General features: G+C 40.6%; 1 protein-coding gene across 8 annotated transcripts in view; it reads left to right on the top strand.

The window, feature by feature from the left end:
* FHIT (fragile histidine triad diadenosine triphosphatase) overlaps positions 1-16,774 on the top strand; it is a 1,417,560-nt gene that overhangs the window by 1,220,362 nt on the left and 180,424 nt on the right. For 7 of the 8 annotated variants that reach the window (XM_045496936.1, XM_045496934.1, XM_045496935.1 and 4 more), the window contains one exon: positions 15,868-15,936. The exons of the other annotated variant lie outside the window; for it this stretch is intronic. In XM_045496936.1, the coding sequence (XP_045352892.1) occupies positions 15,868-15,936 (69 nt within the window). The remainder of the gene's footprint in view (positions 1-15,867; positions 15,937-16,774) is intronic. 8 annotated transcript variants of the gene reach the window in all.

The following is a 16,774-nucleotide window of genomic DNA, read 5'->3' as shown; positions in this document are numbered from 1 at the left end:
CCTCTCTCCTCTTCCTCCTATTTCTCTTAACCCATCCATTCTCCATATGTCTATTGACTGTGTGCTAGGTATGATTTCATGAAATGGGTTCCCAGCTGTGGATACGTCAAAAAATGAACAGGTAGGGGTGCCTGGGTGGGTCAGTTGATTAGGCACCTGACTTGATCTCAGCTCAGGTCATGATCTCACAGTTCATGAGAGCAAGCCCCACCTGGGGCTCTGCACTGATAGCCTGAGCCTGCTTGGGATTCTCACCCTCTCTCTCTCTTTCCCTCCGCTGCTCGCTCTCTCTCTCTCTCTCTCTCAAAATAAATAAACTTAAAAACAAGAAAATGTAAACAAATATAGATTGTCATTTCATGTAGGGAAAGAGGAGAGACTGTGTAATAATGGGGCTTCTTTTATATAAAAGAACTAAGTCCTCACTAGGGAGGTGTCATAGTTTGGGCTGCTATAATAGGACACCATAGACTGGATGGCTTAAACAGCAGCATTGTTTCTTACTGTTCTGGAGGCTGAGAAGTCCGAGATAAAGGTGCCCTCAGAGCTGGTGTCGGATGAGAGCCTACTTCCTGGTTGCAGGTGGCCACAGTAAGCCAACTGGCTCCTGTATTTTCATAAGGGCAGGAATCTTATTCATGAGGGCTCCACCCTTGTGACCTATTTACCTCCCAAAGACCTCACTTCCTCATACCATCACATTAGGAAATAGGGTTAGGATTTCAGCATATGAATTTTAGGGGCACACAAAAATTCCATCTATCACAGGAGGTAACACTTGAGCAGACACCCAAGTGGTAATAACCAGAAGAGCAGCTCACATTTTTTGTGTGTTTCCTTATGGTGACAGGAGATGTGGGGAAGGCTTTCCATGTATTATCTCATTTAATCCTCTCAGCCCTTTGAAGAAGGTACTTCCTTATCTGCATTTATAAATATGGACACCAAGGCTTACATATAAAACAACTTTCCCAAGATCCCTGGGGAAGGGGAAGTGAGGGGTGGAATGGGTCTGACTTTAGAGCTTGGCACTCCTAACCACTAAGCTCTGCTGCCTGAGTATTTGTAACCTGAGGGGAGAGGCACCCACTTCTCTGCTTTTGGTCTCGCTTCCCAGTGGGTTGAAAGTAATGGTTTTCACACTGTGCTCTAGGGAAGCTCCAGGGCTTTATGAGCCCAGGATATGTGTGTGGGGTCACACAATGGTGTCCGGAGAATGGTTCCACTTCTGTCTGTTTTATAGAATTTGCTTCAACAGAATTGTTTTTAATGGCTTAAAGTCCTTAAAAGAGAGTCCTAAGATGACTCACGTAATGAATATTCATTTAAAAATTTAATTTAAAAAGATAAGAATTTTTGAGGCCAAGTGGCAGTTGTAGAGGTGGTGATGGCAGTGGCAGCAGTGATAGCTGGCAAGCACTTACATGGTGCTTACTAAGTTCCAAATATTAGTACTCTGTAATACTAACCCACTCAATCCTCACAACAACCCTGTGGGGGTGTTCGTTTTACGGAGGAGGAATCTGAAGCTCTGAGGTGAATAACTGGTTTAGGCTAGGCTCCACAGCTGGTTAGTGGCAGGACTAGGAACTGAGCCCGGGGGGTCCAGCTGTAGAATGTGTGCTTCGTTAACCTACCACGTAGTGCTAGGGACCTGAACCTTCTGTCACTAGGCTTAATGTGAAATCTATGCCTGCCCTGGAGTCTAGACGTGGTGATTGCATGTTCATGGAAAGCACTTTACAACCTGAACCGGCTCTAAGACGTAGACATTCACCATTATCTGTGACGCCCTCTTCCTTGGACTATCTGCTGATGGACATGTGACATTTCTCAGGAGCAAAAGGTCATTCCCAACTTTCACATACATGAGCCTGGTGTGGCCTGCTTGCATAATTCATTTTAAAAAATGAATTGTTGGGGCGCCTGGGTGGCGCAGTCGGTTAAGCGTCCGACTTCAGCCAGGTCACGATCTCGCGGTCCGTGAGTTCGAGCCCCGCGTCAGGCTCTGGGCTGATGGCTCGGAGCCTGGAGCCTGTTTCCGATTCTGTGTCTCCCTCTCTCTCTGCCCCTCCCCCGTTCATGCTCTGTCTCTCTCTGTCCCAAAAATAAATCAACGTTGAAAAAAAAAATTAAAAAAAAATAAAATAAAATAAAAAATGAATTGTTGGTTCATCACATTAATGAATGAAGCCAACGCTGGCAGCAGCCAGGGACCCACAGTGTCCTAAGCCAACGCCAGCCTGACATTTGTTTCTTTATGTGCCATAAGATAGTCAGCCATTGGATGGCCCTTTTTGACCAGAAGTTAATTTTGAAGATTAGAAGGCACAGGAAAATCATCATCAACTATTCACCTCACTTCACTGCCTGTACAACCAATTCTGACCCATGCCATGAGGGAGCATTTATGCTAAGTGTTCCTCAAAGGGCTCCACCACCGTAAATCTCAGGTCTGCAGTCAGATTCCTGGCAAATGGGAGCCACTGCTAACACCCCACTGCAGTTCCCTCCCTGCGGGAGGGTTGGGACCAAATGACATGCTGCAATGTGTCTTCCATTAAGGGCCAGTCCGTGTTGAACCATGGCGACTGAAGCGAGCAAGTGTCCCATTCTGGACTAAAAAAGTTGAGTCAACATAAATCCCAGGGGCCTCAGTTGCTGAAATCACCCAGGAAAGGAAACATTATTGATTTCTCATATTATCTAATTTCTGGGCACTGCCTATGGAATCACTCTGTCTCATTGAACAATAAAGTATATTATGAGAAAAACGAGGGATAGTCCCAGGGCTTTCCCCACTGCCTGTTTCCTTTTTTTATTATTATTGCCTTAGCAGTATTCATAGTTTGTGCCTCAAAGCCACCAGACAGGGTCCCACAAATCTCCCTGGCTCCTTGTGTGGGAGCCAGGCTGAGATGATATGCAGCCCTCCGGATGCTCCTAGTATCATCATTTTAGACCCAAACTGAGATATGATTTAGGAGGTCCCGATAAAACTGGGGATCATTGGCCTAATCGGAGTCATTTATCCTGTCTTGAGCTATCAAATCAGTACTCCTGGGTTGCAGGGAGGTGGGTGAGGGTGCTTTTTTCTGGTATATTTCACAATGATTACTTTGAAAAGAATCTCATTTATGAAGTTCATGATCTCTACAGAGTATCTGAGTAGAACTTTTGTAGGAAGTAGCAGCTCCACTTAGCAGCTCCGTAGGTTGAGAATTGGCCCATCCTAAAAGAGGATTCACTTCTAAAAGCATGACTCCAAAATCAATACCTGCTCACTTGAATTAGAAGGAAAATGTAACCCTCCAAACGATGGCTCTGCCTAATTTGTTAATTCAGGAACATTAGAAAACAAGAAAGCATATGTACCAAGAGAAGAGTGGAATGTGAAAAAAAAAAATCCAAGGGAGAAATATGATAAAATTTGGATCACACTAAATCTATTTATGCTGAATGTTTTATTTTGTTGAAGTCGCATGTGAAAATAGCCATATTGAAATGATGAAAATCTTGTATTCAACTCATGTTAAGGGAAGAGAATGTTCTTTTGAAAGATTTTGCAGTAACATTTAAAGCAAGGAACTCATTATTCATAGAAAATCACAAAATGGTGGGAGAAGGAGGGCTTCACTTAGGAACCCTTCCCTGCTTGCTGCTGTTCCTACGTTAAATGAACAGCAAAGTCTCAAAATGTTGCATGCAGGCACAGAGACATTTTTTCATACTAAAGAAACATGACTTTTAACTATGTAAAATGATTCCTTCCTGACAACGTTTAATAGTGTGCCAGCCCACCAACAAAGCAGACTGACAGGTCGTGAACTGATGTGGTTCATCACCCTCCTGCAGAGGCTAAGTGTCTGGATCTTACCATACCGCAGCACATCTTTGTTCCTTGATTTTATCTGGCACCTTGTTTTTTTTTTTTTTTTTTTTTTTTTTTTTTTTTTCTCTCTCTCTCTCTCTAGTTAAACAACCTAGTTGTCACTGGTGGACAAAGGGAAAAGAAAAGTATCATTATGCTTCATTTATTTTTAAAAAGCACCTGCTTTTTGGAACACAATTTGCAAAAATTATTTGAAATAGATTAACCTTTGAAATGATAATGACATAAAATTATATTAAGTAATTTTCCTAAAAAATAACTCATATTGAAAATAATGCATGACACCATCAACTTGAAACCCAACTTAGGATCTTGTCTAGATTCAGTTACTTCTGGGTGACTATTTGATACTCAGACTGTGTGTCTGTTTCACACCCAGAAGTTTACATGTTGTGGTCTCCTGACCTCCTGTGAATTTATAGGTCTACTTCCTAGTCTCTCTGTTAGCACTAGAAATGGAAATAACACAAGCTTGCCCTTCATGGCTGACCTTTCTGGGTTTCTCATCACTTTTATTTAAACCAGATATTAAAGGTGAAAACTATAGTAGTGATGCACTCAGCTAGTGAGATAATTAGGAAGCACCATTTCCATAATTACTGTGTCACTATCTCTGGAGGGACATGAAAGCTTGTCCTGTCCCTTTAACAGGACAAGTTGCTAATCCCCTTAACATTTTTTTCCCTTTGGACTGATAATATTTCACTTTTTTTTTTTTTGCTTTGTAAAATATTCCTAAAGGGAAGCTTAAGCAATAATGCACAGATTATGGAAATGATGCTCATTAAGTAGAGGGCAAGATTTCTAGAAAGCCACAGAGCTGCTTCGAAACATGTAACCTCCATTAGAGGCTTCATTTGAATGTTTATTCATGGAGCAGTAAACGTTTATTATTATACATTTTATTGAAACATAAATTAAAGAACTGTAATTATGTGTATGGCAAACAGTAAAGCAATGTGCATTTGTCACAGAATGAGTAAGACAAGGAAAAATGCCATAATTGTTCCATTTGCATCCAAATCCTTTATTGTATACCCAACAGAAAAATACCCACAGGGAATAACTCTGTGGATTAATGTTCTGATATGGTGTATAAAAAAAAAAAAAACATATTCTAGATACTCTTTGTAGCAAAGAGAACATCCTAGAATTAATTTGTCAAGGTCACAAGCTATCCAAAGAAAGGGTGGGTTTCTTCTTTTCTCCTGAGAGAGAACCATAGTAACTCTTATTAAAGTTAATGCTGAGCAAAGAATACATCCTCTTGGCAGTCCGTGCAAGGCTGATTGTTTTCAGGATGAGCTATTTGCTCCAGACACTCAAGCATATTTGAGGAGTTTTTAAAAAGCACTTATATGAAGCTGGAAAGACAAGACCTTCAAACTTACACTTTTGTAAAAAAAAAAAAAAAATGCAATGGGAAAGAAAGTAATGTGCGATGTAATCATAATGGCTCTGCACAGGCCATATCCTTGTATGTGGAAGCAGAGGGAAAAGACAAGAGTGGTCAAAAGAATCTGTGTGTATGAGGTTTCTTTTTTTCCTTTTTTTCTAAAACAACCTAACAAATTAAGAACAGTTTGTAATCCCCTACCCACACATCCATCTATCCATCCATTCACCCATCCATCTACCAAGCATTTACATAATATGGAATGTGGGATTGGGGGAAGGAAATAATCAGGAGAAAAGTACAGTCAGGAATATTCCAGAGTTCCAGACTAATAGAAGAGAGGCACCTGGAATTAATGGTTCTTAACAGTACAAAGCAGTCATTGAGATGCCTACAATGAATCAGAAGACCCCTGGTGAGTCTGAAGGAGGTGATGGTGGGCATTTAAACTGGCTCTTAAAAATTGGGAGGAAATGGGAGACAAGGAACAGGAAAGAAATGTCATACGTAGGAAGGATCACTATGTAATTTTTCCTACCAAGGATACATACTGTAAACACAACAACTACAACAACTGCTGATAAAATACAAGGGTGGTAAGTCCTTAAACATTCTTTGTATCTCTTGAAAATCATTTTACTGGAATTGTCAGTAATGTACTCTCTCTGCTCAGCAGCAAACAGAACTCTTGCATGTGTGGATTAATGGGAAGACTTTTTTTTTGTCCTCAAATAAGTCTACCTGGAGTTTCATTTGTCTTGTTGCATGAGCAGACCCTATTGACATTAAAATTATCATATTTGCATGGTTTATCATGGTTTTATCAATATTGCTTGAGTTTGTCAGTGTTTTAAAGGGTAGTGATTATACATCCTATTTTCTTCTTCCTGAACAGTTTTCTTTATTTATCTTAAGTGTTTGTTCATTTTCGAGAGAGAGACAGACAGAATATGAGCCAGGAAAGGCAGAGAGACAGAAGGACGGAAGATCTGAAACACGCTGTGTGCTAACAGCAGAGAGCCAGATGTGGGACTTGAACTCACAACCATGAGATCTTGACCTGAGCCAAGATCCAGCTGAGATCATGACTGAGCCACCCAGGCACCCCCTGAAAATGTTTTTGACAACCTGCTTCTACTCTAAACCAGAAGGTGTGGTTGGTTCTGAAGCAAGCCTTGCTAAATGTATCCTATTCTGAACCATCAACAACCCCAAAGCCTGTTTTTTTTCTTTATGGATGGATTCTGCCATACTTGCTTTGGTAAGTATTGGTTTGTAGTTCCAAAATAAATGTCACTGGAAGTCCTCCTGCTCACAGGGCCTTGAGGACACCTTGAGGGCCCAGCCAACTCAAGAATAAAATTGGTAGTCTGTCAGAAGGCACAGGCACAGTGATGGTTTTTGACCCTCCTGTCAATGAGTTCCTTCCTTTAGACTTTCAGCAATGCTGAAGCAACTGGTATGCCTTTTAGGAAACAGAAGAAACCCAGTGTTTTTCAGGTGTCCAGACTGCTCCAGTTAAGTTGAGAAACTTTAAGAAAAAAATTTTTTTAAAAAGCCAATTCAGTTAAAAAAACAAAAACAAAACAAAATACTTCCAGAATATGTGGAGACCCTGCAGAGTTTTTTGGCTTAACAATTGTGTTTTTAAGCCATATATCAATGGCGGTGCTCCAATTGTGAGTTATAATAATATATCATGAGAGGGACAGTGCTCTCATGATATATGGGTGCAGTACATCATCTAAGCATCATGGCTTTGATGATGTATGGCTCCAAACCACAATGAGAGTTTAAAGGAGCTTTTAGCGACCAGACAGCGTTAAATTTAAAATTTTCTAAAAATTAAGGTCTTTTCAAGTCAAATAAAAGCAAGATGCTGGAATCTCATGCTTTATAGAGTGTCACTGCACTCTGAGAGCCTGGGCATGTGTCTTTCCCTTTTGGCTTTAAGCTCAGAACATGGAAATAATGGTCAGGTTCTTCTTCAATTTCTCTTTCACAAGTACAGGTCAGAGAACTGAACAAACATGAGCAGGTGTCAATGCATCTGTTTTGCCAATCACTTTTCCCCCATCTTCTGCATCACAAGCACGAGTAGCTTATCTCTAAAGCCAAGCACTGGATCATATGAGATTTTTCTTGTGTTCTTTGTTTTAAGGAGCCCTTCTGCTAAAATTCGGAACAAAATGAACAGATAAAAAGGAGAACAATTTCGTAACCCATCGCTCACAAAAACAGGGCCCACAGGAAGAAAACTTGCCTTTTCTATCATTTGTCTTTGTAAATAAAAGCCTTGATTGCAAATGGAAGAAATATATAAGGTGACCGACATGCAGTGTTCACCCCAAGCAGGAAATGGGAGCTATTGCTTGGTTCCACCACCTTTCCTGTCTTCATGAGGTGTTTATAAAACAGTGATGTTGCGCAGCAGAAAGTACCTACGTTGTTTAAAAACCACTCGCTTTTGGGGGCAAGGAAATCACTATCAATTAAGAAAGCAGGTGTTGGAAGAACCTCTCCTCCTCTTTCTGTTTATAATCCTACTGCAATAAACAGAACAAAATGAGAAATCTTCCTACTGTTTGCATAATAGGCCCAAACAGGAACAGCAAGAGACAATTACATTTCAAGTGGCTTCTTCCATTTTCCTTTACTAAGAATGGCAGTAGAGTGACTGCCATGTGGAGAGAAACATCTGGGCATGAGGAGTTAACACAGTCCCCTTCCCATTATTTTGCCTCCAGTCTTTCATTGCTTTCGCTTCCTCCACAGATTCAAATTCTCAAATTACTATAGATTTTCGATGTCCACCTCCTACTCCTCCCAGACTTCCAAAAGGCAAAACATCCTGTTTCCACCAATTAGGAACTCCTCCCCCTTTTTTTTTGTTTCAAAAAGAAGTTCTGGGCTTCTCCACCCCCTCCTATTCAAGTAGCTTAACTATATAATCTGGATAACAAAGAGGGGGACTAAATGCATCATCCATTATTCTGAGGCTGTTAGTTGAATGTTATGAATGAGGGACACCTGGTGTCTCTAGAAATGTTGGTTATGTCATCACTTTTTTGGAGAACCCCTTAAATTTAATCCACTTCTCTTCTATAAAGATAACACTGACCCATCACTTAATTATTATTAGCTTTACTTAGACATCAATTGCACTATCACACCATTCATCTATCCATTTAAAAAAAATTAATGTTTATTTATTTTTGAGAGGCAGAGAGGGGGAGGGGCAGAGAGAGTCCGAGACATAGAATCCGAAGCAGGCTCTAGGCTCTGAGCTGTCAGCACAGAGCCTGACGTGGGACTCGAACTCACCAACCACAGGGTCATGACCTGAGCTGGAGTCATAAGCTTAACCAACTGAGCCACCCATGTGCCCCTCATCCATCCATTTTTAAGTTATTATCAGTTATAACATGAGCTACCATTCCCATGAGAACAGTTGATGCTAATAATGGCACACAGAGCTGTAGATGTATTAGCACATCCAAAGTCCTAAGAAGTAGAAACTCCTACCGTCTCTATTTTTCTACATGAGGAAACTGGGGGGCTTTCTGAGGAACACGTAAATGGTCCAGGGTCACCCAATTTATCATAGTGGCAGAGCTGAAATTTTAAGGCAGGTTGAGGGGATGTCATATCCATCTAGCTACTCCATTGTCCTTCCCAACTGAACGACTAGTATTTGGGTGAATGTATGTCTGGGTTTATTTGGAACAGCTCAGAGTTAGGCCTATTGTCCTAAACAGGCCAGTGCAGTGTGAATAGTGCCTTCTTTCACTCTTAAAAGCCCCACTTTAGACAATAAATTATATGCCCCCCTAACTAGTAGCATGCTTCATGCTGGGGAATCTTACTTGTGCTGATTTGAAGTATTGTCATCTGCCTCTCCTGGGAAGACAGAGAAAGAGGCTGGCTCTCAGGAAAGTCCTTCTAACAGGGTGGCCTGCTGGCTCTGTTCAGGTGCTTGCTGCCATTTATGCATCTTCTTTGGAGAAATGTTCCTACTTTGCCTGTTTTTTAGTTAGAATTTTGTCTTTAAGTTTTCATAGTTCTTTATGTGTCCTGGATATAGTGCCCAATCAGATATATGATCTACAAAAAGTTTCTCCCATTCTCTGAGTTGACCTTTCAGTTTCTTGATGGTATCCTTTGGAGCACATTGTTTTAAATTTTGATGATGGTCACCCTCTTCCACTTTTAAGGTGACCCTTGTGGTCACCCTGAGCCCAGGTGGAAAATCCAAGATCACCCATACTTTTCCTATTTTAAGGGCAACTGGTTAGCAACCTTAATCTTTCTGTAGCCAATTTCACCTTTGCCATGTAACAACTTATGCACGAGTTCAGGGATTAGGATGTGGACTTACTAGAAGGGTAAAAGTATCTCTGCCCATTAACTGCAGTGGTTTTTGTTATTCTTTAGAATCAGATTTGCATTCTAAGGTCACTCATTGATCTGAGGGAGGGGGTTCATGCGGGAGCAGCTGGTGGCGGCAGGACCCTAGTTATGGAGCAGGGTAGCTCTCTAGCCTTCACTGCCCTTTCTGCTTGCTTGTATCCCTTAAAACCAAACTGCACTATATTCTGACAAGGGCAAAAGACACCAGTATGATAACACCCACCATCCTCAGGTGAATATGGGGTAAAGTAGATGTGTTCAAAAGGATGGAAGGAGAAGTGCCTTAGTGCAAAAGAAGTAGGACTTATAAAAATGTTGTCAGGGTATTAAAACTTAGATCCTACACTTGGAGAAAAAGCTAGAGATAACAGGGCTTTTAAAGTTAAAATGTGATCAAGTGTGTGAGCCAGGAAAGGGTGAATCTACTGCTTGGTACAAATTACTTAAATTTAATACCTGAGTGGAAGAAAAGATTTGGCATTGAGCAACTTAGTTTATATTATATTGGGGATGGCTCCCAACTAGGAACGAGTAAGGTAAAAATGGAGCTCAGGAGATGACACTGTTTTAAGTGAATTAAAGTTTCTAGGGAAAGGCCACTTCTATTCTTTGATGCCCAAAGGACTTGCAGATGTGATCAAAGACATTACTGAGAAATCATGGAGCTTGAGAGCCATAGCAAAGAGTTGTCCTTATATCTGGTATGAATATTTGGGAGAAGCAGGGTGGTCTCCTAAGAGATGGTGTCATGGCAGTCTTGGATTCAGATTTCAGCTCTTGGTCACTCTCTGCAGGAGCTTGGGCAAGTTGCTTAACCTCTTGGGGTCTATTTTGTCAAGTGGAAATGATAAATGTATTTATTAATTACCTCTTGGGAGTATTTTTTATGTTTATTTATTTTTGAGAGAGAGAGAGAGAGAGAGAGAAAGCATGAGCAGGGGAGGGGCAGTGAGAGAGAGACACAGAATCTGAAGGAGACCACAGGCTCCAAGCTGCCAGCACAGAGCTCCTTGCAGGGCTCAGTCCCACAAACTGTGAGGTCATGACCTGTGATGAATTCAGACACTTAACCTAATGAGCCACCCAGGCGCCCCATCTCTTGGGAGTATTGTGAGACTTCCCTGAAAGGATATAAATCATCCCAGGGACTGGCATGTAGTGAGCTTTCAATAAATGCTAATGACAATTTCTACTACTAAAGATAATAATAATAATAATAATAATAATAATAATAATAATAATAATTGTAGAAATTAGTAGGCTTAGGAAACTTAAACCAGTATTTCCCAAAGAGTGATTTTCTTCCTCCTCTGCAGATACTGCTATTGATTTCTTTGCAAGACTCCTTTTCCTTGGAAAGTTTTCTGTGCTTATGTCTCTCCCTTTCTTCACCTTTCCCTCTCTCCTAAATCTACTTCAGCTGTTTTTTTTTTTAAATAACAGCTTTGGGGCTCCTGAGTGGCTCAGTAGGTTGAGCGTCCAACTCTTGATTTTGGCTCAGGTCATGATCTTGCATTTCATGGGTTCAGGCTCCACATCAGGCTCTGTGCTGACAGTGCAGACCCTGCTTTGGATTCTCTCTCTCCCTCTCTTTCTCCCCCTCTCCTGCTCATGTTCTCGAGGGAGGGAAGGAAGGAAGGAAGGAAGGAAGGAAGGAAGGAAGGAAGGGAGAATTAAATAAGTAAATAAACTTAAAAAAATAAATAACAGCTTTATTTATTGAGGTATAATCCACATACCATAAAATGCACTCTTTTAAAGTGTACAGTTCCGTGTTTTTTCTAGAATATTCACAAAGTTGTGCAACCATCATGACTATCTAATTCCGAAATATATTCATCTTCCCCAAAAGACACCTCATGCCCATTAGCACTTACTCCTTGTTTTTTTTTTTTTTTTTTTTTTCCTGGAAATTGCTAATTTACTTTCTATCCCAATAGATTTGCCTATTCTGGACATTTCATACATGGAATCAGACAATATCTGGCCTTTTATGTATGACTTCTCTCATGGACTGTAATTCATTTAGCATAATTCTTTGACTTAGCAGTTCTTCATTCCTTTTTATGTCTGAATCATGTTCTATTACCTGGCTATATACCACATTTGTTCATGCATTCACTACTTGATGGGCATTTGGGTTGTTTCCCCTATTTGACTATTATGGTTAATACTTCTATAAATATTCATGTGCAAGTTTTTGTGTGTCCATATGTTTTCATATCTCTTGGGTATATACGTAGGAATGGAATTTTGGGTTCTATGAAAACCCTGTTTAACTTTTTGAGGAAGTGTGGAACTCTTTTTCCAAAGCAGTGATGCCATTTTATGTTCCCGCCAAAAGTGTATGAAGGTTTTAATTCTCTATATTCTTGCCAACAGTTGTTATTGTCTTGCTTTTTATTTTATTTTTTTAATTGCCATTCTGTTGAGTGTGAAGCAATATCTCAGTGTGGCTTTGCTTTCACTAATGACTAATGATGTTGAACATGTTTTCAGCTAAGTGTTTATTTCCTCAGTTTGCAGCACTGACACTGATGATTATACCCTCCTTCTTAAAATCCCTTCCTCACTCAGTTCTAACATTTACCCTCTCCTGATTTGTCTCTTTCCTCATTGTATCCTTAACTTTGGTCCATTTTCTTTTTTTCCCAAACTTCAAATTTTTAAGAGTCCCAATTCTGAATTTTAAGCTCTGCCCACTATATTTTTTACATAACACTTATCTTCACCTGAAATTAAATTATATATTTATTTACTTGTTTATTGTCTGCATCACCCATTGGAATGTAGCTTCATGGGGGTGGGGACTTGTTAATTACTATATTCCTGGTTCCTAGAATGGCACCTGGTTATAAATATTTTTGCATGAATATCTATTAGAAAATGTAAATAGATATTCTATAAATAAGGACCTGAGATCTCCATTATTAAATAAGTTTCTTGGTTGCAATTGAACATATTTAATCAAGTGTATATAATGTGGTTCTTCTCAGATACCTTAATATGCTAATAAGCATTGTGAAATTTTACTTAACCATGGTAACTCTTTTGGTGTAGACCAGGTTATGGATTTTCTGAAGTATTCTTCTAACTCAAGTAGCTAAACTGCTTGAAACTCTAGCAAAGTTTAAACTCTAGTGAAAAATAAATCCTGGCACAACTTTGGAGTGCTTTATCAATTAGAAGTTTTTCTGGCACTTCAAGAAGTAAGTTGTGATCACCAAAGCTCAATATGAACTCACCAAGGACAGGTTATGTCAAAATATCCCGATGTGTCTGTGTTGTCCACAGGGTTTTGTTTGTTTTTTTATCAGAGTGCCATTCTACCAGAAGGCCATGGCAATGGCATTTCTTCACAACAGTGAAGTTTTGAGCTGGCTTTATCATGATTTCCCTCTTCTGAGGAGTTGAGTGGGTTGTCAGGATCTTGAGATCAGTCTGTCACTTAAGAATTTATGTCAAGATATCAGGCTGGGTAGAGTGAGGTCTGTGCCCTTGGGAAGAATCACCTACATAGTGAGCTGTTTGTTGTCATCAGTGTCACAGTACATTCCAAGTGGTTACCGATGATCAAGCATGGCATTTCCAGGACTGGGTGATAACAGAACTTATGGAGTAGCCCTGAACACTAAATCTAGGCAAGGAAGGTAAAGAAAAGCAGGTATGGATGGACCTGGACCCAGGAGGCTCCCCTAAAAGAATAAGTTCATAGCCAGTCGTATTTCATTAGTGCATAACAACAGACATATCCCTAAGGATAAGGGATGACCAGAGTGCAAGAAGCCAGGGGAACATTTACTTATTGGTGTTCCATAATGCAATAGGGCAGACAAAGCAGTGAGTGACTGTGGTGCCTCTGGTCGCATTTGGCAGGAAAGAGGTCAAGAAACAGATGGACAGTCTAATCAAGTGCTTCTCAGACAGTGGCCCTGAACCAGCAACACTGGTATCACCTGTGAGTTTGTTAGAAATGCACCTTGGTGTCTCACCAGGCCCAGGTGCATGCTCAGATTTGAGCACCTGCAGTCAAAGCAAGAGAGACAAGCTCTAGCAGCAGATGAACTAAAATGATGCCCCATTCAAGGAGCTTCTTAAATATCTTCCTTGCTAGCATGGGATCTCGTCTCTGAATGTGATCTCTACTTGGTCTGAAGGTTAAAAACAATGATAATGAAAATACATAAAAAATAAATAAAAGTAATACTGCTGTAGCGACATGTGTTGAGTACTAATTATGTCCTAAGCAGCATGCTGAGCACAGGCTTAGCTTTAATCCCTCTTAATAACTAAGTGAGGTAGAGACTGTTGCACTCTCTGCTGCAGCTGAGGACACGGAGATATAGGCCCTTTTGAGGCAGGGGCTGCAGCTAGTAAGTGGTGGGTCCAGGGTTTGCATTGGATAGTTTGCACAACACTGGTCTGGTTGTTACACATACAAGGTTGTGTAATACCTGGTTATTACACATACAAGAGAGATGTTGCGTGGGTGGTTGGATGGAGTGATGGATAGAAGAAATGAAGATAAGGGAGCAGGGAAGAAAGGAAGGAAGGAGAACAGGAAGAAAGAAAGGAAAGGGGAAAGAAAGAAATGTGGAAAGGAGAGCTGCAGGTATGGGAAGCAAGGTTTGAGTGAAGCCTCCTTCTAAGATGGGCTATTCCCGTACATTGTGGCACTTTTCTGGTCTCACTTTGAAGTCAGCCAGCCTGTGTCCTTCAGCACATTTCAGCCTGGGCACATCCTCCTTTGTTTTCTCCTAACACTGTTTCATGGGTAGTCTGCAATTTATTTTTCCTTATTTGTTGATTCTCCTTGTCTCCCTATGCTCACACAGTCTTTGTAACTTAAGTATACGCTCACCCCAGTTGCTGAGCAATCTGTTACTGCCTTCATTGTTGACTGGAGAATATTCTGGCAATAACATGTCCTTCTTTGGGGACGGTGTGCTCTGGGGCTGACATGAAGCTTCTCTGTGTTCATTCACCTTGGACCACCTTTTTCCCTGCCTCTGCCTTAATAGCATATCATTTTCCCCCTCCTTTTGCAGCAAAGCCGCAGAGACACTTAATCTCCCATTCTCCAGAGGCCCTTTGGAAGCTCAGAGCCTGAACTCCATAATCAAGAAGGGGTGGGCGTGATCAGGGACAAAGTTTGATTCTTTGTCAGCTTCTCTGCATTTAGGCTTTTCATTTCCACGTTCCTCCACACGGTTTGTAATAAACACAAGAACATAGCTCAAGGGCAGGAATGAGGTTTAACTTGAGCAGAGGTACAATAGAGGCTATTTGGAAAGTAAAACTTTCAAATGGCAGTTTAGCCTTGAAGAATATATTGAATTAGATATGCGGTGTGCCTTGATTCATGATCTCTGCATAATAGCATTGCTATGTATATTACCAGGGTGCTTTCATAGACTGGAGACACGGGCTGTTTAATAGATCAGCCTCACAGAATGAGCCAAAACGCTCATGAAGAGCATGGGAGCAAGAGTCACAAGACCTGGATTCCTGCACTGACTCTGCCGCCTCCCATGGGGCCTTGACTTTCCTGGGAATAGCTTTCCTCATCTGCAAAGCGGGTGTCAGAGTAGAACTTGCCTCATGGGATTATTCAGAGCAGTAAAAGAGATAAACGCTAAGCATAGAGTGTTCTTACCATAGTAAGTAAAACTTTAATAAGTAAGGACTATTTATATTACTTTCATATGATTTTTATTTAGAAACCTTGATTCTAAAACATGGTGCACACTCTTTAATACCTTCATTTATTTGCTTTTTACTTAATGCAATTCTCTCTTAGCCAATTCTTATTTCTTGTCACTTTCAGAGTAACTATGGTCACCTTTTAAACCATGCTGTCACTTGAAAGCCCTGACTAAATACAACCAAGACTGACAACTATGAATAATTCCACATACCCCATAAAACACTCTGGCATTTCACTCAAATTCTCATATATGCCGCCAAGTTGTTCTCTCTTGTTTTGTGCCTCTCTGTTCTCCACAGATTTCAGATACAGTTACTGAAGGTGAACATCATCTCCCTCTGAAAAATAATCCAGCAGGAACCAATGTTGAGTAATTGGGCTTCATAGGACCATCACTGTCAAGTCTAGAAATATACGAGGAGATAATCACATTTCATTTTTTTTTCTCTTGAACGTTTTTAGCATGTTCACGTCCACGTTCTTCCAAGGAAGGCTGGAGACTTTCACAGGAATGACAGCGTCTATGATGAGGTGGGTCTGTTTTCTCTGATCTTACTATTTGATCACAGAGGCTGTCAGTATGATGAAATCAAGCTGATGAACCAGGTGTCACCCTGGATATATGGTCTTAAGTGGGATTCCACCCCATATGGCTTGGGAAGTGGCAGTAGAAGCCAAGGAACCAGGAATGACCATTATGGGAATCAAAGACAAATGAATCATAGTGATTTTCCTTTTCAAAGTAAACGTGGCAGAAACCAAGTGTCTTTGTGATTTCTGCCCTATCATTTACAAGGACACTAAATATTGCCTGGAAATATGGCCCAGAGTCTCCATAGGAGAAAATCGGTAGTGCTGCCAACCAATGGAAATCAAGCTGATTCATATATTATTTTTTTTAGTCAAATACTATTTAATTTAGAGATGCTTTGGAACTCAGCTTGTCTCTCCTAACATTTATTCAAAGCAAAACTTTGAATTATTGTTACCCGAAACCAGCTGGTTTGAATGAGTGCTGCCCATGTATCATAAACATTTTAGCAGTTAATTGACTTCTGGAAATTTCCATTCAGACACAGAAATGTGAAACCTCTACAAAGATGAAGTAGCAAGGTGATCTGGTCCTAGGACCTCATGTACCTGACAAATTTCAGGGGTCTGTCTCACTCTGTGGGGTACGTCGCCTATAAGGGTTATTCTGGTATAAAATATTGGAAGATAATTTCAGTTTAACTACCTGTTGTAGCCAGTGATGGGCAAGTATTTTCCCCAAATGATCCCATGGCAGTGGTGCCCTAAGATGCTTGGTTGGAAAGGGTTTTGAGGCTTTTCTGGATGAAACAAAGACAAATGTTGTGATTGGTTAACA

This window comes from Leopardus geoffroyi, chromosome A2 (genome assembly GCF_018350155.1).
Source record: "Leopardus geoffroyi isolate Oge1 chromosome A2, O.geoffroyi_Oge1_pat1.0, whole genome shotgun sequence".
NCBI classification, from domain to species: domain Eukaryota; kingdom Metazoa; phylum Chordata; class Mammalia; order Carnivora; family Felidae; genus Leopardus; species Leopardus geoffroyi.
The sequence above is the reverse complement of the archived record's forward strand: the minus strand, read 5'-3'. Positions and strand labels throughout refer to the sequence as shown.